The 25,757-nt window shown below is 35.8% G+C and overlaps 1 protein-coding gene across 1 annotated transcript; it reads right to left on the bottom strand.

The window, feature by feature from the left end:
- Positions 1-21,949: 21,949 nt before the first annotated feature.
- On the bottom strand, positions 21,950-23,401 carry ACTRT1 (actin related protein T1). The gene has a single exon (XM_001500549.5). The coding sequence runs from the start codon at positions 23,190-23,192 to the stop codon at positions 22,059-22,061; it is 1,134 nt and encodes a 377-aa protein (XP_001500599.1). The 5' UTR covers positions 23,193-23,401; the 3' UTR covers positions 21,950-22,058.
- Between the last annotated feature and the right edge of the window lie 2,356 nt (positions 23,402-25,757).

Raw genomic sequence — 25,757 nt, 5'->3', positions numbered from 1 at the left:
AATACACAACTATGTACCGGGGGCTTTGGGGAGAAAAAGGAAAAAATAAAATCTTTAACAACAACAACAAAAAAGCAAATAATCAAATTAAAAAATGGGCAAAAAATCTGAACAGACATTTTTCCATAGAAGATATACAGATGGTCAACAGGCCCATGAAAAGATGTTCAACATCACTAATTATTAGGGAAATGTAAAGCAAAACTACAATGAAATATCATCTCATGCCCATCAGAATTGCCATAATTAACAAGATAAGAAATAACAAATGTTGGAGAAAAGATGGAGAAAAGGGAACTTTCATACACTGCTGGTGGCAATGTAAACTGCTGCAGCCACTATGGAAAACAGTATGGAGATTCCTAAATAAATTAAGAATAGAACTATCATATTGATGCGGGGTCGGTGAGCCGAGGAGTCGAAAGAAAGATTTCTTGGACTCTCAAGATCTGGCAGTAGTGCTCTTTTATTTAGAGAACAGTGTGGAATAGCATGGGGACAGGACCCATGGGCAGTCAGAGCTGCTGCTGCTGGCATGGGGACAGGACCCATGGGCAGTCAGGCTGCTGCGTGGGGACAGGGCCCACAGGCAGGAGGAGCCACTGCTGCCCTGAGTTGAGGGTTAGGGCTAATTTTATAAGGCATGGGTATATGAATCATCTCTTTACAAGACAAGAATCAAATCAGATTAAGTAAAGGTCAGAAGCCACCACCCTAAATCAGTTACATGAGATTGCCAGAGAGCAACCAACTCAAGTTCTTGCCTTCCCCATTAAGAGTTTCCAGAGACAAGGTCATCTCCCTTCTCCCTGGTGCAGAGGGGGAGGCATGAAGATTTCCTTCACAAATGCAAATGTCTCTCCAAGGGCAAACAAATTCCACTCCTGGGAGCCTGCTTCTCATCTGCAGTTTTAAAATTAACCGGCCTAAAATCCTCATCAATATGATCCAGCTATTTCACTTCTAGGTATTTATCCAAAGAACATGAAAACATGAATGTGTAAAGATATATGCACGTCTATGTTCATTGAAGCATTATTTACAATATCAAAAACTTGGAAACAATCTAAGCGCCCATCAAAGGATGAGTAGGTACAAAAGATGTATATATACACAATGGAATGTTCCTCAGCTATAAAAAAGGATGAAGTCTTGCCATTTATAACAACATGGATGGAGCTTGAGGGTATTGTGCTAATCAAAATGTCAGACTGAGAAAGTCAAATATCATATGATTTCACTCATAAGTAGAAGATAAAAACAAGAACAAGAAACCCATCCTTACAGAGATTAGATTGGTGGTTACCAGAGAGGAAGTGGGGATAGAGGAGGCTGAAGGCGGTGATAGGGAACATGTGCACAGTGATGGATGGTAATTAGTCTTTGGGTGGTCAACATGATATAGTCTATACAGAAATCAAAATATAATGGTGTATACCTGAAATTTATATAATGTTATAAACCAATGTTACCTCAATAAAAAAAATTAATGATCAGTACATAGAAATCTTAACAAAGGATTGAAGCAATTGTTAGCCCCAGGGAAAAGAAAAAAAGTCTGATAAGAAAGGATATATAATCATAGTATATTACATGGACCCATTGTGGAAAGTATTTTCAAATTAATAATAACATAAATTAAAATTAGATTTAACCCTTCCAGAATTATGCTAAGCAAAATAAGCCAGACTGAGAAAGACAAACACCAGATGATTTCACTCATATGTGGAATATAAACAAGCACATTGACAAAAAGAACAGTTCAGTAGTTACCAGGGGAAGGGGTGTGGGGAGTGGGCACAGGGGGTGAAGGGGAGCACTTATGTGGTGACAGACAAGAAATAACACACAACTGAAATTTCACAATGATGTAAACCATTATGAACTCAAATTTAAAAAATTGATTTAACTCCCCCCCAAAAATAAGAGAAATCTTGAAATTTCTTAAAATCCAGATGAGAAATTAGAATTCAATGATCAGCATTATCACATAATTCAAAGGCTTGTAGTGTGATTTTTCTTAAAAAAAACAATAGTCTTTACCAAGTGCCATATTTAGACATTTTATTTACTCTCTATATAGATATTATTCTATCATTTTCCTTCACCATTGGTCTGAATTTCGTTTCCTCTCTATCCTGTGTTGAATTACATGCCTTCTGCATCCAATATCATTATCCATTCTGGTTTATACCTTAGTATTTTATGGAGCACTTCCTCCAGGAGCTCTCTGAAAGAAAGAGAATAGAAGGCAAATTTTTGAGACACTACATTTACAAATGACTTTATTTTTCTTCCATACTTGAATGTTTGATTGGATATGAAATCATAATTTGTGAAATTATTTTTCTTCAGAATTGTGAAGGCATTGCTCCATTTTCCTCTATGTTGTAACGTGGCTATTGAGAATTTTGTTTCTTTAATCATCTCCAGTAATTGCATGTAAATTATTATTTTTCTCTCTGATATTTTTTCTAATCTTTATTTTCAGCTATTTAAAATTTTATGATTATGTACTTTAGTCTGTTTTTTTCTTTTTTAATTAATTATTCTGGCACTTGAAGGATCTGTGTGACATGAAATTTCAAGTCCTTCAGTTATCAGAAATATTTTCACATGGTTTATTACTTTTGTCCCATTGTCTCTTTTCTCTCTATTGAATCTCTTGTTCTGTATACTGAATTGTGTCCCTCCAAAATTCATATGTTAAAATCCTAACCCCTATGTGACTGTATTTGGAGATAGGACCTTTAGGAGGTTATTATGGTTAAATAAAGTCGTAAGAGTGGGTCCTTATTCTGATAGGACTGATGGCATTATCAGAGGAGGAACAGAGAAAGATCTTTGTGCATGCACAAAGAAAGGGTTATGTAAGCACAAAGAGAGAAGGTGACTGCATACAAGTCGAGAGGAGAAGCCTCAGAATGAAACCTACCTTGCTAACATCTTGATCTTGGATTCCCAGGCTTTAGAACTGTGAGAAAGAAATTTGTGTTATTTAAGACACACAGTCTATGGTATTTTGATATGGCAGCCCAAGTGGACTAATACATCTTGACCATTCATTTTTATTTCGTCTTCCAGTGGCCATTTATTTACATTTTGTTTGTCTTTCTTAGTATTTTAGTCAGGAATCTCCCAAAAAACAGAACCAAGAGGCTGAGAAGTCTTAAGATCTTCAGTGAGCAAACTGGAGACCCAGGAGAGAGGATGGTATAAGTTCCAGTCTGAAATCCAGCAGGCTTGAGACCCAAGAGGAGCCAGTTTTTCAGTTTGAGTCCAAAGGCAGAAAGACTAATGCTGCAGCTTAAGCAGTCAGATAGGATGACTTCCCTCTTACTTAGCCTTTTTTTTTTTCTGTTCAAGTCTTCAGTTGATTGAACGAGGCCCACCCATATTAAGGAGGGTCTTCTGCTTAACTCAGTCTATTGATTCAAATGTTAATCTCATCCAAAACACCCTCACAGACATATCAGAAATAATGTTTGACCAAAAGTCTAGATGTCTTGTGGCCCAGTCAAGTTGACATGTAAAATTAACCATCATGCCAAATTTTTGCCTCAACTCATCTTTTAAACTTTGTATTTATTTCTTTTGCAATCACATTTTTTTCTCTGAACGTCCTTTATAGAGGTAGAACAATGCCATTCTTTCATCAATGAAGTATATTCTCTTAACTCTGTGAGAATTTTAATTATTTATTTTTTAATTTTTCGTCTGCTTTCTGTGTTACCTTTATTTCCATTTAACTCTCCTGTTGACAATTGTTTTTTTATTTTGAGGAAGATTAGCTCTGAGCTAACATCTGCCACAAACCCTCCTCCTTTTGCTAAGGAAGTCTGGCCCTGAGCTAATGTCCATGCCTATCTTCCTCTACTTTATATGTGGAATGCCTGCCATAGCATGGCTTGACAAGCCGTGCCATGTCCACACCCGGGATCCCAACTGACAAACCCGGGGCTGCCGAATCTGAATGTGCGAACTTAACTGCTGTACCACCAGGCTGGCCCCATTACAATTTTTAAAGTCTGTTTTTATTATGTCATAGTTTTTTATCAAATATCTCCTAATCCATGTTTCCTATTCAATTTTATGACAGGCACTGAGAAACTGACAGTAAGCTCCATGTGAATGGATTTTCGTTGGAAAATCCACATCTGCCAGAAACTTTACGTAATTTTCTTTCCCCTTTTGCAAGATATTTTTCTTTGTACGTCTCATCAAGATATAAACATAGCTTCCAATGTTATTGAAGCTGATTGCAGGAGCTAGGGGTCTCATGGTTCATATTCAGTTATTCTGCTAGTTTTTGCATGACAGCCCTTACCTGTGGCTCAGTTTATGTTTCTTTATTTTCTTCTTTTAGCTACAAGTTTTTTTGTTGTGATGAGAACTTTTAAGATCTACTCTCTCAGCAACTTTCAAATATACATTACAATATCGTTAACTATAGTCACCATGCTGTATTGGTCTGATGTTTCCAAGTCCAGAGAATAAACTGCTTGTCTTCTGGCGTGTAAAAAGAGTAGTTATGTGGTTGTATAGTGAGGAGAATAAAATCCGTTTAGACGCCTACCTCTTTCTTTTACAGACTGACAAAAAAATCTTCCTTTCTTCAATGCCACTTCACTTTTTCCTTATTTTGATTTATTTTTACCCATAGCAAACATAAATATATGAATTTATATCATGCTTATCTATTTTCTGCTTTTCATTGTTTCATTTGTCTGTCTTTTCTGTTAAATATATGCTTCATATGGGTAGGAAACTTATTAGTAATCCTCACTACTGTATCTCCAGCATTTATAATGGTGACTAGTAAGCGTTTAATAAATTGTTAAATAAATAAATTTCCTTCATATACTATTTACTATTTTCTGGGTGACAGTTTTCAGATGAGAAGTTGGATGTTTGTATGACAATTTTTCGTTCATAATTAGCTTGTTATTTTTGGTTGGAAATTTGTATGATTATCTCTTTTTCCTCAGAATTGAGAAATTTTACCACACAACATTTACTTGTATATATATTTTTTTATTAATACTACATGGGATTTGGTGAGTTTTTATGGTTGCCTACTTTAAGTAAATTTTCTTCTTCCGTATCTACTCTCCATTTGTCTCCACTCTTCTTAGACTCTGGAAACTCACCTCCATTGACTGTGTCTACCCAGTTCCCTTGTCCTCTGGAGTTGGTTGAGTTCAGGCTGTAGAAGTTACAAGCAAAGCTTGGAGGGTAAGAAGAGAAAAACTTTGTAATATTTATTCTTATGGCTCCCTAATGGGTTACAATTTGGCAGTGACTACATTCCATTTTATTTTTTGAGGAAGATTAGCCCTGAGCTAACTGCTGCCAAAGCTCGTCTTTTCGCTGAGGAAGACTGGCCCTGAGCTGACATCCGTGCCCATCTTCCTCTACTTTATATGTGGGACACCTACCACAGCATGGCGTGCCAAGCAGTGCCATGTCCGCACCCGGGATCCGAACCGGGGAACCCTGGGGCTGACAAAGTGGAACGTGCGAACTTAACCGCTGCGCCGCCAGGCTGGCCCCTACATTCCATTTTCAAAGACCATATTTCCAATTAGGCAGCCTACTGTTTTAAACTAATGTATGCAATATGCAAACAATATGCAGTATGTAATATACCATATATAATATAAAATGTACAATGTATAATAAAAGTAAATTTACAACAAAATGGGAACACATAGCCTTTATGAGCACATATGATTCACCAAACAATTATCATGTTTTAGGCAGAAAAAGAAGCCTCAATATTACACAGATTATGCTTCTGGCCATAATACAATAGAATTACACCTGAAAAATAAATGAAAGCTTTTCAAATTCTTTATCGTCAAAAACTAAAATATTAATCACCAAATAATAATTTTGTTAAAGTAGAGACTGTACTTAAAATTATAAAATATCTGAAACTGAATACTGATTTAAGCATTATATAACAAAATCTATGGGGTACAGACAGCGTAGTGCTCACAGGAAATTTAGAGCTCTTTGTACACTTACCAACAAACAAGAAATAATAGAAATAGATGAGACAAGTACTTGAATGCATGACAGACACCCAAAGAAACATGAAAGAAAGAAATACTAGAGATAAAGCAGGAATCAATAAAAGAGAGTGTCACACAATAACAAAATAGCAGAGAAAATTAATAAATCTATCTTTAATCCTTTAAAAAGAGAGTATAACCTCTGATAATGCTGACCAAGAATCAAAAAACAAGAGGCCAATGAATATAAAAGGAAATGAAAAATGTGTAGATACCACAGAATTTAAGCCATATATCATAACAACATACAGCTAATAATTTTGAAAATGAAAATGAAATTAATATACTTTTGTAAAAATATAAATTGTCATAATTGATAAAAAGTAAATATAAAATTTAAATGGTCTCAAAACTATTTTAAAAAGGCATGGCAAAAAAAACACCTGTCCCACCAAATAATATATAAAATAAAAGCAAAAACAACACAAATCTTGACCCATGTGGTTCTACAGGAGCGTAAACAAGCTGTTCCAGAAGAAAGAGATGATATGAAGATTCTCAACTCATTCCATGAGGCTTATTTAATCTAATTTTATAATATACAATGACATTTTAAAAAAGAGAAAGAAAAACAAAGACCAAAAAGAAAAATTCTCATAGTCTCATTATACTAATGGGCACAAATATGAAAATCACAAATAAAATAATATGTAACTGAATTCAACACTGAATTAAAACATGTATCTTAATTAAGTAGGATTTACACAAATTAAGTTAATATGACTTATAATCTTAAAAATAAATCAACAGGGGCCAGGCCGGTGGCACAGCAGTTAAGTGCACACGTTCAGGTTCAGCGGCCTGGGGTTCACTGGTTGGGATCCCGGGTGGGGACATGGCACCGCTTGGCATGCCATGCTGTGGTAGGCGTCCCACATATCAAGTAGAGGAAGACAGGCATGGATGTTAGCTCAGGGCCAGTCTTCCTCTGCAAAAAGAGGAGGATTGGTAGCAGTTAGCTCAGGGCTAATCTTCCTCAAAAAAAAAAAATCAACAGAATTCACATGTTATTGAACCAAATAAAAGGAATCACAATAGCAAAGAATATATATAATATATGTATACGTTTTCCAGAAGAAAGCTTAACAAAGAATAGACAATATTTTTAGCAAGCTAATGTCAAAACAGTATTAAGGAAAATAAAAATCTAAATAGAAGAAAGTATAATCAATGTCCATGGATGGTGTAATTTAATGGTATATAGATAATATGTTTCTCTATAATCTATAAATTGCATTTATCTATAAATTTCATTTGATTTCAATTGAATTTTTAGGTAGAAATTGTAGGAATTTGAAAATTTAATCATAAAATTAAATGGAAAAATAATGGTCCATAAATAACTAAGGCAATTCTGAAAAGAGGATCAAATAATGGTGTCTTACTCAACTTTCTATTAAGGTATACTATAATGCCACAAAATTAAAAACTGTATGAAACTGGCAGAGAAATAAAGATACACAAAATGGAAAATTTTATATACAAATGTACTTATGGAAACTTGATATGTGCAAAAAGTGGTGTCACAAATCAACTTTTATTGCAGAAATTGATTTATTCTATGGTGAAAAATTTAGCTGGATCCTTACTTTCTCTCTCTCTTTGTCTCTCTCCATCTCTGTATCTCTGTCTCTCTCTCTCTCAGTCTCTCTTTCTGATGCTGAGCCAGAACTACTCAGCTAAGGCATTCACAGATTCATAACTCTCATACTATTGAAGACAAAAAATATCTATTATTTTAACCTACCAAAATTTAGAGCAGTGTGTTACATGGTATAGCCTTTTCCATATGAACCAGATAATACTGTACAATGAAATGAATACGACTAACACAACTCTGTACCTGTTGTTCAAAGAAATAAAAACGAATAAGTGAAGTATAGTTATATGTCTCCTCCTCATTTCTCACAGGCTAAAGAGAAAGCAGAGGAACAAAATCGTTAAGAGTGAGGCTCTTTTTCCTATATTTATTGAGGTATAGTTGGTAGATAAAAACCTGCACATAATTAATGTGTACAGTTTGATGATTGTGGCCATGCATGTTATCATCACCAGAATCCAGGTGGTAAACATATCCACTGCCTCCAAAAATTTCTTTGTGTCCTGTCATTTTTTTTATGGTAAGAAAGAACACAACATAAAATTTACTCTGTTACAAATTTAAGCACACAATTTCTTATTAATTATGGGCACTAAGTTGTACAACAGTACTCTGGAACTTGCTTCTTTTGTATAAATAACTTTATATCCATTGAATAACAAATCCCCATATCCCTTTCCCATTCCCTGGTAACCACTTTTGTTTTGTCTACTTCTGTATGTTTGACTACTTTAGATGCCTTATAAAAAGGAATCATGAGGTATTTGTCCTCCTGTTACTGACTTACTTTACTTTGATAACGTCTTCTAGATCCATCCATATTGTTGCAAATGGTAGGATCTCCTTCTTTATGAAAGCTGAATAATATTCCATTTTGTGTATATGCCACATTTTCTTTATCCATCCATCTGTTGAAGGGCATTTGGATTGTTTGCATATGTTGGCGATTGTGAATAATGCTGCAATGAACATGGAAGTGCAGGTATTGCTTCAATTGGAAGAATTAATGTTGTTTAAATGTCCATACTATACAAAGCGATCTACAGATTGAATGCAATCCATATAGAAATTCCAAAGGCATTTTTTACAGACATCGAAATAATAGTCCAAAAATTCATATGGAACCACAAAAAACTCCAAATGGCCAAAGCAATATTGGTCAAGAAAAACAAATCTAGAGGCATCACATTTTTGACTTTGTTATATTTCAAAGCTACAATAATCAAAACAGTATGGTACTGGCATAAAAGTGGACATATAGACCAATGGAACAGAACACAGACCCCAGAAATAAACTCCAGCACATACAGTCAATTGACCTTTGACAAGGGTGCTAAGAATACACAATGGGTGAAAGGATAGTCTCTTCAATAAATGGTGTTGGGGAAACTGGACAGCCAGGTGCCAAAGAATGAAATTGTACCCTTATCTTTCACCATACATGGAAACAAACTTAAAATTGATTAGATTTCAATGTGAGATTTGAAATCATCAAACTCCTAAAAGAAAATATAAAAGAAAAGCTTCTTGACATTGGTCTCAGCAAAGGTTTCTTGAATATGATACCAAAAGCACAGGTAATAAAAGCAAGTGTGGATGAGTAAGACTACATAAAACTTAAACCTCTGTAATACAAAGGAAACAATAGAGTGAAAAAGCAACCTAGGGAATGAGAGAAAATATTTGCAAACCATATATATGACAAGAGGTTAATTTCCAAAATATACAAGGAACTCCTACAACTCAGTACCATAACACCAAATAATCCAATTAAAAAATAAGCAAATGACTTGAATAGACATTTATCCAAAGAAGACATACAAATGACCAATAGGCACATGAAAAGATGCTGAATGTGGCTAATCATCAGGGAAATGCAAATCAGAACCACAAAGAGATATCTTCTCCCATCTATTACAATGGCTATTATCAAAAAAATAAAGGATAAATGTTGGCAAAATTGTGGAGAAATTGGAACCCTTATACATTATTGGTGGGACTGTAAAATGGTGCTGCTGCTATGGGAAACAGTATGGACCTTGCACAAAAATTAAAAATGGAACTATCAGGTGACCCAGAAATCCTACTTTTGTATGTATATCCAAAATAATTGAAATGAAGAACCAGGCTCTGAAAGTCCATTTTTGATTCCCGTCTCCATCTGCTGTATAATATTGGTCAAGTAACTTAGTCACTCTGCCTCAGTAAAATGAGGATAATAATAGTACCTACCTAGAAGGGGTGTAATTTACAAAGTTAAATGATCTAATGTTTGTAAAACATTTCAAACAACAATAGCACATGATAAGTACAATATAGTTGTTCATTATCTAAATTAATTTGGTAACTGAGATGAAAATATGGTGTTTCTTTTTAAATCATATATCAGGTTTCAAAGAGTGATAAAGTGTTAACAGCTTAAATCAGCTCAAAATATGAATTTTTCATGTTTTTAATGAGAAATTCTAAAACTCCAATATTTACATTGTTTCCATATTACATTATAATTTATTTAATTGATATGTTTGGTATAAATATCCACCTTAAATATTGGTGGCTATAAATCAGAATGAATTTGAGCACAAAGCAATCATCAAGAATTTCAGGAAGAGAAAGCTGCAATTGCTAACTGAATCGAAAGGGAAATTACTCTACACGATTTAGCTATTAAAACCTAAAACAGCAGTCACAGAAATAAGAGGTTTGTGACATTTTGCACTTGATTATTTCCTTTTCTGTTTGTAGAAGTAAGAAATAAGTTTTATAAAATCAAAGAACAAATCCATTAATTAATGAGGCAGACTGTCATTAGGTAAATGTGAGAATTAAAGGTAAAGTGTTCTCTTTCTCTCAAAATAAAAATGTTGATTTTATCTGATACTAAAAGTAATATATGCTCTGTGTAAAAAAAAAAAAAAGAAGATAATTCAGAAAAATATAAAGGACCATAAAATCATCATTCCTTTCACAACACAATGGAGATCTTCACGTATATTCTTCTCTACATTCATCCATATAAGTAAATATGTTGTTTTGTTTTACTTTTCAAAAGCAGATCTTGCGTTGCAGGGCCCCTTTTCCAATACATAGTTCAGATATCTTCCATATCAGTGCATATAGCTCTAGAATAAAATTTTAGTGACTCTAAGGTATTACCTAATTACATAGTGATGGATATTTATTTTATTTGTAGTCATGTTATATTATGAAATTTTAAGGAAAAAAGTCAAATGCACATTTGTGAACCTGCATCATTATTTTCTTAGGGACATTCATAGAATTGAAATTGTTTGCCTCTATGCACATTTTTAAAGCTCTGATGCATAGAGAAAAATTGCTTCCAAGGAAAATAATAATTTCCAGTATCATAATTAGTGTTTGTTTGTATCCATTTTCTTGCAACTTGGCAATTAAAATGTCAACTATTTGTCATCTTTATGAACCTCATAGGGAAAGAATATCACCTTATTGCTTTAAGTTCTACCCCTTTATTAATAAAATTTAATAGTTTTCATGTCTACTTGTATTTTAATTTCTTTATTTTTGAATTACTTTTCAAGCAATTTGTCTATATTTTCTAATAAAGTATTCATTTAATTATTAATGGTATTTCACTTATTGATTTTATAATATAAATATATATTCATTGAAAATCCCAGCAATATAGGGGCCTGCCCAGTGGGCCAGCAGTTAAGATCACACATTCTGCTTCGGCAGCCCAGGGTTTGCCAGTTCGGATCCAGGGTGCGGACTGACCCACGCTTGGCAAGCCATGCTGTGGTAGGCATCCTACATATAAAGTAGGGGAAGATGGGCACAGATGTTAGCTCAGGGCCAGTCTTCCTCAGCAAAAAGAGGAGGATTGGCAGCAGATGTTAGCTCAGGGCTAATCTTCCTCAAAAAAAAAAAAATCGCAGCAATATAGAAAATCAGAAAGAGGAAAGTAAATTATAGGTGGACCTACCTCAAAGGTACTGTGGGTTTGGTTCTAGACCACTGTGATAGAGCAAATATCACAATAAAGTGAGTCAGATGAATTTTTTGTTTTCCCAGTGCATATGCAAGTTATGTTTACACTATATTGTAGTCTATTAAGCGTGCAATATCATTATGTCTAAAAAACAAGTACATAACTTAATTTAAAAATATTTATTGCTAAAAAATGCTAACCATCATCTGAGCTTTCAGCAAGTCATAATCTTTTTGCTGGTGGAGGGTCTTGCCTCGATGTTGATGGCTTCTGGCTGTTAAGGGTGGTGGTTGCTGAATTTTTGGGTGGCTGTGGCAATTTATTAAAAAAAGACAAAACTGAAGTTTGCTCATCAATTGACTCTTCCTTTGATGATCAATTTCTCTTCAGCGTGCAGTACGTTTGATAGTATTTTCCCACAGTAGAACTTTTTTCAAAATTGAAGTCAGTCCTCTCAAACCCTGTTGCTGTTTTATCAACTAAATTTAGGTAACGTTTTAAATCCTTTCTTATTTCACCAATCTTCACAGCATATTCAACAGAAGTAGATTCCCTCTCAAGAAACCACTTTCTTTGTTCATCCATAAGAAGCAACTCCTCATCCATTAAAGTTTGATCATGAGGTTGCAGCAATTCAGTTACATCTTCAGGCTCCATGTCTATTTCTCTTGCTATTTCCACCACTTCTATTGTAATTTCCTTCACTGAAGTCTTGAACCACTCCAAGTCATCCATGAGGCTTGGAATCAACTTTTTTCAAACTCCTGTTAATATTGATATTTTGACTGCTTCCCATGAATCACTAATGTTCTTAACAGCGTCTAGAATAATGAATCCTTTCCAGAAGGTTTTCAATCTGGAATTTGCCCAGATCCATCAGAGGATTCACTATCTATGGCAGCTATAGCCTTATGAAATGTATTTCTTAAATAATAAGACTCAAGAGTTGAAATAACTCCTTGATCCATGGGCTGCAGAATGGATGTGTTAGCAGGCATGAAAACAACATTAATCTCATTGTACATCTCCATCAGAGCTTTTGGGTGACCAGGCGCATTATCAATGAGCAGTAATATTTTGAAAAAAATCTTTCTTTCTGAGCAGTAGTTCTCGGTAGTAGACTTAAAAGAGTAAACCATGTTGTAAGCAGATGTGCTATCGTCTAGGCTTTGTTGTTCCATTTATAGAGCACAGGCAGAGTAGATTTAGCATAGTTTTTAAGGGTCCTAGTATTTTCAGAATGGTAAATAAGCATTGGCTTCAACTTAAAGTCATCAGCTGTATTAGCCCCTAACAAGAGACTCAGACTATCCCTTGAAGCTTTGAAGCCAGGCATTGACTTCTCTCTGGCTTTGAATGTCCTAGATGGCATCTTCTTCCAATAGAAGGCTGTTTCATCTACATAGAAAATCTTTTGTTTACTGTAGTCACCTTCATTAAGTATCTTAGTTAGATCTTCTGGATAACATGCTGCAGCTTCTACATCAGCACTTGCTTCTACACCTTGCACTTTTATGTTATGGAGATGGGTTCTTTCCTTAAACTTCAAAGACTAACCTCTGCTGGCTGCAAAGTTTTCTCCTGCAGCTTCCTCACCTCTCTCAGTATTCATAGAATTGAAAAGAGTGAGACTCTTGCTCTGGTTTCAGCTTTGACTTAAGGGAATTTTGTAGCTGGTTTGATCATCTGTCTAGACCACTAAAATTTTCTCTATATCAGCAATAAAGCTGTTTCACTTTCTTATCATTTGTGTGTTCACTGGAGTCGCACTTTTAATTTCCTTCAAGAACTTTTCCTTTGCATTCACAACTTGGCTAACTGGTACAAGAGGCCTAGATTTCAGCCTATCTCAGCTTTCAACATGTCTTCCTCACTAAGCTTAATCATTTCTAGCTTTTGATTTAAAGCAACAGACATGTGACTCTTCCTTTCACTTGAATACTTAGAGGCCATTGTAGAGTTATTAATTGGCCTAACTTCAATATTGTGTCTCTGGGAATAGGGAGGCCCAAGGAGAGATATGTCTGGATGGAGTAAAGTTATTTTGAGAAATAAATTGTTCTGGGTGGTACAAAAACTGAATTTTAGTGGTTGCCATTGACACCCATGGAGCTTCTCTTTATTGGGTGGTACACCTCTCCCCCATCCTCTGTGAACTTTGGTTGATAGCATCTCATACTTGCCCTTTTTCTGCCTGATCCAAATGAAAACTTCCTAGTCCGTGAAGCTACACCACACCCACTTCCCCCATAAGAGGCTGACTTTGATCAATGACTGAAAAACATGAAAGAACAAAAATCCTGCCCATTTGTTTCAAGGTGGGGCCAACTATATGTGGTACAATTTTTGCTTCAGAGCTTCCTGGTGATCATACTGAAGCTAGCCTTTTGAGACCAGAATTCTTTTTCAGTATTTCTTCTTTCTCCTATCCTGCTTCCTTCAATACCTTCCTCTTGAAAGAAATCTACAATAAATTACTTGAAAAAGCATACTTTTCTAGGTTCTGCTTTTTGGGACCCCACACTAAGACACCCTTAAATACTCTGTGTGCAGATTCCATCTCACTCCATCAACCTATATATAAGCAATATCCAGAAAATTGTTTCACTCTTTTCAGCTTTTCCTTTTTAATTTTGCTGAATATATATGGGACACTAAACAATACTTCACTGGATTTTGCCTGGTTCTGATATTTATATAAATGAAATTATAGTGTGTTTATTTTCCTGTGACTAGGCTATTTTTGCTCAAGATTTCATAGTAAAGACATTCGTGTTGATGCGTGTAGCCTTACTTGAGTTATTTTTGCTCAGAGTATTTCGTTATATAAATCTATTAAACTATATTATCCATTTTCTAGTTAGTGAAATTCTGAATTTATTCCCTTTTTTATTAAAATAATGTTTAATGAAAATTCTTGAATTTTCTCGTTATAAATTTGCAATATTTTCTCTAGGGAAAATATCCAGGTGAGGGATCCCTGTGTCATAGAATATCAAAATTTTAGCTATGTTAGGTAATATCCAGTTATTTTCAAAACTGTACCAAACTCCCATAAACAGCATAAGGAACACCCCTTCCTGTATATATTTGATAGCACTTGATGTTGTATGACTTGTATTTTAAAATTTTGATAATTAGGTATATGCAAAATTAAGTCTCACTATTGTTTTAATTCTGATTTTTTATTACTAATGAAGTTTGTATATTTTCATATTTATTAGTATTTGTTTCATAACCAGTGAAATGTCTGCTATTGTTTTTTGCCCCATTTTCTGTTCAGTGATTTGTAGTTTTCTTACTGAGGCATAGGAGTTTTTCTGGAGATAATTACCTTGTTAAAAAAGTTATCATGTACAGTTCTCTTAGTTTACAGCTTATGTTTTTAAACTTTTTAAAAGTGTAGTACATATACAGAAAATGCACAAACTATGGTTATACAGATTAATGGGTTATCACAACTGAATACCATGATAAGGTACTTTGTCCCTACCAGGAAAAAGTAGCTCATCAAGAGCTCTTTTCAAATGGTTTATACTGTATACTTCTGTGCTTCAGATTGCATTGTTATGATCCAGAAACCTAGCAGGTCTATGTTTTGATTTTCCTTTTCGAATTGTCCATAAGTTCCACACTATCTTTTTCCATTACCAGTAACTCTAATGCCATAGGGTCTACTAAGTTATATGGCCCAAACAACAGGGTCCCGTAAACTGCAGCCTAGAATTGTGACAGAATATTTTCTTGCTCTGGGCCCCACTAGAAGCTCACTTCCTTTTGTGTAATGCAGTGTATTGGTTGGAGCAGTATCTCCAAGTTTGGAGATACTGCTTCTAGACCCTGAAGAGGCCTATCTGACCTTCGGCTTTTGTCTTAGTAGTGTGAGTTACAGGAGCCAATAATTTGTCCTTTCATTTGGAGAGGTTCTACAGCATATTGTAGACTCCTGGATCCCCCAAAATTCCAGGGATGAGACAAGTACCTGGTTTGTTTTAGGCTTTATCTTCCACATGATTGAGCTCATATATATACCAAGGCTTCCAGTATACATGCTGTCTCTTATTTATACAGTCCAATTAATGATGGTATCAACAAAGTAAATCAATGTCCTGTTATCTAGGATGTACAGAGGGCCCAGATCTCTTTAGACTATTTAGTTACATATGGTGGAAGAATTCATATAAATTTATACTCTTGACCATTCCTAGTGAATTAGAGCTACTTCTAATGCTTCTTTCTGATAGAAATAAAATAAAACACATTCATCAGATTGATGACTGCAAACCATACACTTGGGACCACATTAATTTGTTCTAGAAAAGATACCACACCTAGCACAGCAGGTATAATTGGGATACACTTGTTTGAATTTGCAGTAGTCCACTGTTACCCTATAGGATTAGTCTAACTTTTATGTAGGTTGGATGGTAAATAAAATTAATACCATCATCCCAGAATCCCTTAGGTCTTCAAGGATAGCACAAATCTCTGCTATCCTTCCACATCAGATGCACTATTACCTCTGGTTGATTACCTTGTTTGGTGTAGAGGCCAGAAGAATGTGCCTAAAAGACCTCCAACTGTAGGGAGAATAATTGACCAAGGACTCTAGCTGCTGCATTCTGAGATTGATTACATTTATGCCAAGGCGACACTTCCCATAGTCTTCTCCCTGACCAATGACACAGTATAGTAGGGATACCGAGGCAGCCCTGTTCTGGGCACACATGGAACTCTTTTATAGGCCAACTTTGACTTGACGACTCCCCAAGAGCTTTGCTGAAATTTCCTTAGAATGCAGATAGACTAAGATGTTTCCATGCAACTTTCCTTCTCTCTCCTTCACTTGAATTTAGGTTTATATTGTGGTCTGACAGCCCTTTCATTCTTCCCCAGCTCCCTCACCCTTTTCTCTAACAGACATTTAAAATGACACTTGCATAATTAATCTAGTCTTGGCATCTGATTCTTGGGGAAACCTCATTAACATAGCTGGTAGGAGGCATCTTCAGAAGCTTTTATGTGCCTTTTCTTACCTTAATATCTCTTACACAGTAAACCAAAAACACAATTAACATTCTGCCAAGAACTCAGAGTGTCCATTCCAATTTATACATTTTGGGACTGGGGAAAAGACTATTGGATTTGTTGTTGGACACAGTGGATCCATTATGAGCTATACTTGGTCCATGATTCCAATTATCACTTGGCCCCCATGCACTCTTACTCTAACAAGGGAGCTAAGATAACACCAGATCTCTGGGTATCCCTGTTACCTGAGGAATCTGGGGTTTCAAATTTTTTCAAATTTTTGAGTGCATTAACATAATTCTCTCCATTCATATCTCAGTTCCCATTATGTGTTCTAATCTTCATATAAAACATCTGCTGGAGTTGAAAATTCAACTTTCTCTGGATTTCTGCTACATTTCTGATTAATTCTGGGCCTGGGCCACAGCATTTCCTGCTCTTTGGCTGCAGGAGATGAAAGTACAAGGAGCACTCGTGATTTTCACACTTAGCTTAAATTGCTGATTAATCATCCTCCATCTTATAGTGTCTTTCTTTACAATGTCAATTGCCCCAAACCACAGACAGCCAACTCCATTGTCCTTATAATTACTATTTTTCAGTACTTATAAACTATGAATACATTACCTCAGTCAATGTATTCCCTTCTGCAAGCTACCACCAGTGAAAGTTTTAACAATTGGCATGGATAACATGTGCTAGGATGACCAGTGTCCTATCTAACAACACTGCAGTCTTTTTGTTACCATCTGGTGGGCAGATGATACAGATCTAATATCTAATATGCTTTCTTGGGCAAATCTTAACATTAACTCTCGTAGGTCAGATTCTCCAGAAAGCAAACTCTGAGAGGATTTATTTGCAGGAATTTAATTGGGGACCACTCTAAAGCTCAAAACCTGTGGAGAGAGAAGGAAGCAGGATTGAGAAGAGGAAGAAGTTGGATTGTGATGTATTCACAAAAAGACCTCAGTCAATCCCATCCGGTGCTCTGCAGCTTGGATGACCCTGAAGAGATGTCTCAACTGGGACAAGGAAGGTCATGTGTTTGTACTGTTCTATCAATTAATAATTGGATATGTGCTTCCTGGCAGAGGGTGTGACCTTGGGCAAAGTGTACTTTTTCAACCAATAGCAACTGTTGGGAGGGGAAACTAAGTTGGGAATTGTCAGAGTCCAACATTGCCAGCTGCTTGGGGCATGGGTGCCTCAGTACTGAAGCTAGTGCGAGTGGGGAATCTGAGTGGCTTAATCTGTTTTTATTTTTACTTTTGTGTCTTGTTTAGAAACCTGTGACATCAATCCTAAATTAAAAAGACATCCGTCTATATTATCATCTAATATTGTAAACATTGCCTTTTCCATTGAGTCCTTGATTCTTCTATAATTTCCCTCTCTCTTTCCTTCACTCCCTCTTTCTCCCCGACTCTTCCTCCTTCCCCTCCCCACTGCTCTCTGTCTCTCTTTCTGTGTCTGCTGTGATATACCTATTTTTATTTATTGTTTTTCCATAAAGTTAACTATTTACCAAACTATGCCTCATCTGAAATTCAGTACTGTCAGGTTTCTAAGTATGTCTGTATTTGCTTCTGGTTTCACTTTACTATCATATTTATCTATTTGTTTATCCTTCAATCATTACCTCACAATCTTATTGCAATAACCCTTAACGTCTATATCAAGTCCCCCAGCCTGGATCTATTTCTGTACTGTCTTGCATGTTCTTGGCCCTTTGATCTTATGTATAAATGTTAGAATAAGTTCATTATGTCTTACAACTTTGTTGGGATTATTATTGAAATTCATTGAATCTATAAATCATTCTACGAAAAAATGTCAACTTTACAATTTAAAATGTTTCTGTTGATGAGCATGGTCAGTTTCTCCATTTCTTTGGGTCTTCCTTAACGATTTGCAAAAATTTTAAAAAAATTTCTTCATAAAGAGTCTTGTACATATATTTATTTCTAATAATCTTAAATTCTTTACTGCTATTGTAAATAATATGTTTCTAAATTTAATTTAACTCTTTGGTGCTACAGTTAGAAATACAATTGACTTTGGTATATTTATTTTATATCTTAAAATTATAAATCATATCAATTCTAATATTTTTATAAATACTTTTAGATTTTCTGAAGAATTTCCTATCATCTCTGAAAATGACTATTTCATTTATTCTTTTCTGATCATTATATCTTTTGCTTTTACTGTCTTCTTTAACTACCCAGTACCCTTATTATGATGCTAAATAAAATTGGTCAAAATGGAAATCCTTGATTCTTTTGTTTAAACATAACTTATATTTCACACTTTGGCAAGAGATTTGATGTAGTATTGTGGAAAATATTACTCATTTTATGATAATAATATCTCATTTCTTTTAGATATATTTTATCATGAATGGATGTTTAATGTTCAAATGCTCTAATTTTGCCATCTATTGCGATGTAGTAAATCTCATCCACAGATTTACAAAGGGTATACCAACTTTGCGTTTCTGGAGTAAACCAGATCTTGGAAAAATGAGCTTTTTCCTGTATTGATCAATTGGATATATTATTTTGCTTATGCAATTTGGATCTATGTTTATGATTGAGATTGATGTGAATTTTTCTTTCATATATTGCTTATGATTTGGTATGATTTAAAAGCTACATTGTACTCATAAAATGAATTAGAGGGTTTTTTTCTATATTACTAAAAAATTGATTTTTTTTTTTGTGTTAGGAAGATTGGCCCTGAGCTAACATCTGTTACCGCACTTCCTCTTTTTGCTTGACGAAGATTGTCACTGAGCTAACAGCTGTGCCAATCTTCCTCTATTTTTTTTATGTGGGATGCTGCCACAGCATGGCTTGACAAGCGGTGTTAGGTACATGCCCGGGATCTGAACCTGCAAACCTCAGCCTGCCAAAGCAGAGCATGTAAACTTAACCACTACACCACTGGGACAGCCCCCCAAAATGGAATTTTTGAATGACTCATAGAACTTACTTGGACAAATATCTAGATGATGTTTCTGGTTTTTTTTTTTTTTTTGAGGAAGATTAACCCTGAGCTAACTACTGCCAGTCCTCCTCTTTAGCATGGTGTGCCAAGTGGTGCCATGTGCGCACCTGGGATCTGAACCGGCAAACCCCGGGCCGCTGAGAAGTAGAATGTGTGCACTTAACTGCTGCGCCACCGGGCTGGCCCCCAATGTTTCTTTTATGTCAAGATTTTTAAATAATTTGTTTTTCTTTGGTGAGGAAGATTGGCCCTGAGCTAACGTCTGTTGCCAATCTTCCTCTTTTTGCTCGAGGAAGATTGTCACTGAGCTAATATCTGTGCCCATCTTTCTTTATTTTATATGTGGGATGCCTGCCACAGCATGGCTTGGCTTGATAAGCGGTGCATAGGTCCACACCTGGAATCCGAACTGGAGAACATTGGACCACTGAAGCAGAGCACATGAAATTAACCACTATGCCACCAAGCCAGCCCCAGGGGCATCTACTTTTAAGACATAGTTTATGTAAATTTATATTTTTTGGATTAAGTGTAAAGTTATTTACAATATGGCCATTGTTTAATTTCTGCTTCATCAGCATTTATGGCCACTTTATATTCTTCACAATTTTAAAATTCTTTATTGTAAATTTTAATCAATAATTCCATTGGTAGATGTATTTATTTTGTCTTTATAAAGAATTGAGTCTTTGTTCATTCTCTTTATTTCATCCTTGTTTTATAGATCACTGATTTCTGATTTCTTACTTTTAATTCCTTCTAAATTTTTGAGTTTATGCCATTTGCTTTTTCTACTTCACAAATTGAACATTTAGCTCTTTGATATTCAGCCTTTATTTTTATTTGTATAAGCAGGTAAGAGGATACATTTCTTACCAACTCCAGCATGGCTGCAGCCCATCTCTTAATATTTAATATTTTACTGCCATTCACTTTTAATTAGCTTATAACTTACATTGCAATTTCTTCTTTAATACATTGGTTTTATAGAAATGTCTTGTTATATTTTCAATTGCAATGGTTATTTAATACTTTTGTATTTTTAAAAGTTTTTACTGTCAGAATTTATTCAGTTTCAATATATATTATAAATTTAATCAATATTTCTCTTTCTGAGAAATGCAAGTATATTCAAAGATTTTTAACTCCAACTAGTTTCCATGATTCTTTTCTATTACAGAATATTTATTCTTTTTATTATGTTAGTCCTATAAATTTGTACAGTTAGTAAATTTTCCTCTATTTTTACCATTTTTAATGTCCATTATTTCTTTTACACCATATATATCTTACTCTTGGATTATTTCTATATGCCCTTGATTAATTCTATAAAATTTCCCTTAGTGATGGCCTATTGACAGTAAACACTTTCAGGCATTGTCAGAAAGTATCTTTATTTTATCATCTTTCTTGGAATGGTTTTCCTAGGTATATCATTATAGATTGACAGTAATGTTTTCCTAGCTCTTTGAAGGCATCATTCCACTATCTTCTATTTCCATTATGGTTTTGCTAAGTTATCTGTAAACAGAAGTGTGTTATTAAACCAGATCTCTCAAACAAATACAAAAATAAAAGACTTGATTTATAGTAATTTATCAAGTTTCATAATTTTCATGGCTGTATTCAAGCTATCAACATGGCATCCCTGAATGTGGAGTTAGGAAGATACGTGCAAAATAAAACTCTTGTTTTTTAAGATGAATGGTTTCATTTCGCCCAGACTGATTTCTTCTAGTATAGCCCTTTCTTTTTGATTTGCCACCCCCCCACACTCTTCTTTTGACCTGTGTTACCGTTCATTACATTCTTCTCCAAAAACCTGTGTACACCACATGGTATATAACCTTCTATACTTATTTCCAAGTGCTTATAATAATAATAAAAAAGCATATTGAACCCTAATAGCAGGGTAGCATTCCTTCTTCTACTTAATTCCCTCCCCCTCTCTGCATTTTCCATGGTGATTGGGTCTCTCCTTAGTACTAGATATATCAAAAATATCTAAGACACTTTATTAAAATGAAGATTCCAGGGGTCGCACTGAGTCAAGCTTCTGGGCATGAGGCTCAAGCACCTGCTCTTACTACAAACCCTGCAAGTGGACACAGCCTCAACACATAACCCAAGGATTTCTCAAGAAAAAAACAACTAAAGAGGTCCATGGGACAGGAAGGGTGGAGTAGAACCACTTAAAAAGGTTCACTACCTGGATCAGAAATTACTCTGGTGTCACCAAAAATAAAGTGAAACCCAAAATGTCGTATCACTTTTATTGACCAACATGCTAAAGTCAAGGGAAGATATCACCTTCCACCAGTGTTCCTGTGATCTCTCACTTCAAGCTGTCCCTTGTGCTCTGGATTCTTTAAAAGCATCTTCTCTGAACGACATATGTCCCAAATTCCATGAAATCTGCAGAAGTGATCCACATCTGCTTGAAACTGCTCAGAGAGGTCACAATGGATGCGCCTATCCATGCAGAGAAACACCTATCAGGAGAAGCTGTGATCTTGAGGGGAGTTCCTCTGGAAGCCAATTGTTCTAGTTCTTTCATAAGTCTTTCCTCAAACCCAGGAAAGAGAGTAGTGCCCCCAGACAGCACAATTTCTGCAAAAAGATTCTTCTGGATGTCGATGTCACACTTCATTATGCTGCTGGAGACCATTTTTGAGATTCCTGGATTGTGGATGCCCAGCTGGTCAGGCGCGAAAAGAATCTCAGGTACCTTGTACAACTGGTCCCCAATTTGGATGACATTCCCATCTGGAAGTTTGTATTCTGTCAGGACCTCGTCTGGCTTCTTACATGGCTTTTTTTCTGGCTCCAAAGCTACATAGCACAGCTTCTCTTTGATGTCATTCACTAAGGCCTTGTTGAGTATGCAAGGGAAGGTACTCCCACTAGCGAGGAGGACCCGGGTGAGGTGCTCTGTGATGTCCTTTCCTGCCACATAGAGCTTGGTGACAGCATGAGGCAGGGAGTAACCCTCAAAGATGGGGACAGTGCAAGTGACCCCGTCCCCACTGTCCACCACTAGGCCCGTGACAGAGGCAGAGGCATAGAGTGCTGCCACAGCATGGTTGGACAGGTAGAAGGCAGGCACGTTGAAAGTCTCAAACATCATTTCTGCCATCTTCTCTCGAGTTTCCCTTGGGTTCAAGGAGGGCTCGATCATGAGCACAGGTTGTTGACAAGGTTTTACTCTAAGCTCCCACTCAAAAAGGTACTTCCAGAGTTTCTCCATGTCATCCCATTCTGTTACCAGTCCACGCTCAATGGGGTAGTGCAAATGCAAGGTCTCGTACTTGTACAGGGCTTTTTCCCCCACAAAATACTTTTTCTGATTGGCTTCTGATAAAAGCGTGTTGAGTTTAGGATGCCCCACGACAGGACTGATGACTTGACGGGGTCCAAGCTCTCCAGATATACCTGCTTTGCAGAGTCCTGATCCATTGTCAAAAATCACAGCTGGATTATCTAACAAGTATGAGTTAAACATCTCTGCTACATGCTCTTCTGAACTTCACCAAAATAGAGAAAGAACACTTGTCCACTTTGTGAGACAATAGGCACCTCTGGAAGTTTTAAGGCCACAGGATTCCAATGTTCTCAGGTTGTTACTCACGTGGAGTTAGCAGGCTGTTTACAATCTCCCAGAACACCCCATCTTCAATCCATGAATGTTTTCCCCTTTCAGGCAGCCCAGGGCCTGCTGAGGCTATTTCAGTGATGATAGCCCCCTATGTAACAATCTAGCCAAGGCAACAATTGTCCTCAGAGAGCATCACAGGGATTTTAATGGGTGGGGTCTCTGAGCTACCAGTACTCCTAACTTAGTGAGACATGAAACAGAGGAAGGCAAACCATACCTATGGACAGCTTTGATAAGTCGGTGCATCTGAAGCAAAGGCCTAGACTTAGAACCAAGTGAAGCAGCCCACCTGTGGGCTTCTCCCAGAAAACTGGCTTCTATGCTCAGCCAAGCTGCCGTTTGTAGGATGAGAAAAAACCCTTCTCTTTGCTAAGCAGAGGAACTATGCACAAAACACCAATTCAGATTGGAGCGAGAATGCCCATAATACAGTTTCGGAGATGCTTAGAAAACCCTTTCTTTTATTCTCCCTTATGTTTGTTTTCCTGTGTTTTATAGATTTATTGAGATGACTTTTACATATAATACATTCACCCATTTATAGTGTACATTTCCATGATTTTCAGTATATTCACTGATAAGTGCAAATATCACAAAAGTCAAGTTAGGACATTTTCTTCACTTCAAAACGAAACTGTACCCTTTAGCTCTCACTTTCTTCAGACTGTCCTCCTGAGCTGTAAACCCCACTAATATATTTTTGGTCTCTATAGATTTATCTCTTCTGCTTTTTTCATATAAATGGAATCATGTAATATGTGACCTTTTGTCTGGCTTCATTCATTTAGCATATGGTCTTCAAGGTTCTTCCATTGTTTGGATATAACACATTTTGTTTACCTCTTCTACAGCATACTATTGTTCACAGTATTTATAATCCTTATTTATTTCTATAAGATAAATAATAATATCCTCTCTACTTTTTTTAAGTATTTTTAAAAAACAGGATTTAGTTTCATTGGTTTCTCTATTTTCTACTTTCTCTTTCAATAATTTCTACAATATTTTTCACCATTTCATTCTGTCTGCTTTCTTTGGTTTGCTCTTCTTTTTCCAGTGTGTTAAGTTGGAAAGTTAATATACATGTGAGAACTTTCTTCTTTTTTAATTAGATGATTCATTTCATTTGTCAACTTGACTGAGCTATTGTGCCCAGTTGTTTGGTCAAACATGAGTCTAGACATTACCATGAAACTATCTTGTAGGTGTGATTAACATTTAAAATCAATTGACTTAAATAAAGGAGATTAACACCCATAATGGGGATGAGCCTCATCCAAGCAATTAAAGGCCTTTAGAGCAAAAACTGAAGTTTCTGGGAGAAGAACGGATTCTACCTCAAGACTATAACATAGAAAACCTGCCTGAGTTTCCAGCCTGTTAGCCTGTCCTATAGATTTCAGACTCAAGGCTATAACATTGTGTTGGTTAAATTTTTATGTGTCAACCTGACTTGGCTAAGAGATACTCAGATCCTTTATAGACGACTATGTCTAAGTATGTCCTTGAGGGAGTTTCTAATAGAGATTAGCATTTAAATTGGTAGATTGAGTAAAGAAGATGAGCCTCACCAATGGGAGCAGGGATCATTCAAACTGTTGAAGGTCCTGAATAGAACAAAAAAGAAGAGAGAGGGCAAATCCACTCTCTAAAAATGGATGTCTCTGGGACACCATCATCTACTGTCTTCAGAATTTGGACATCGGCACTCCTCGTTCTTGGGCCTTCAGACTCAGACCAGGACTTTCGTTACTTTTGCAAATTTTTATTTATTTACTGAGGTAGCATTGGTTTATAACATTATATAAATTTCCAGTGTATATCATTATATTATGATTTCTGTGTAGATTGCATCATCTTCACCAGCCAAAGACTAATTACCATCCATGACCATACACATGTGCCTGATGACCCCTTTTGCCCTTCTCCTTCCCCCCTTCCCCTCTGGTAACCACCAATGCAATTTGTCTCTATGTGTTTGTTTGTTGTTGTCTTCGTCTTCTATTTATGAATGAGATCATACAGTATTTGACTTTCTCTTTCTGACATATTTCATTTTGCATAATACCCTCAAGCTCCATCCATGTTGTCATAAATAGCAAGATTTCATCATTTTTTATGGCTGAGTAGTATTCCATTGTGTATATATACCACGTATTCTTTATTCATTACTCCCTTGATGGGAACATAGGCTGATTCCAAGTCTTGACTATTGTGAATAATGCTGCAATGAACATATTGGTGTATATACCTTTATGCATTCATGTTTTCATCTTCTTTGCAATAAATACCAAACAGTGGAATAGCATGAATATATGGTAGTTATATTCTTAATTTTTTTGAGTAATCTCCATACTGTTTGCTGTAGTGGCTGCACCAGTTGGCACTCCCACCAGTGGTGTATGAGAACTC

This window comes from Equus caballus, chromosome X (assembly GCF_041296265.1).
Source record: "Equus caballus isolate H_3958 breed thoroughbred chromosome X, TB-T2T, whole genome shotgun sequence".
In the NCBI taxonomy this organism is placed as follows: domain Eukaryota; kingdom Metazoa; phylum Chordata; class Mammalia; order Perissodactyla; family Equidae; genus Equus; species Equus caballus.
This window is presented reverse-complemented; position numbering and strand designations above follow the sequence as displayed.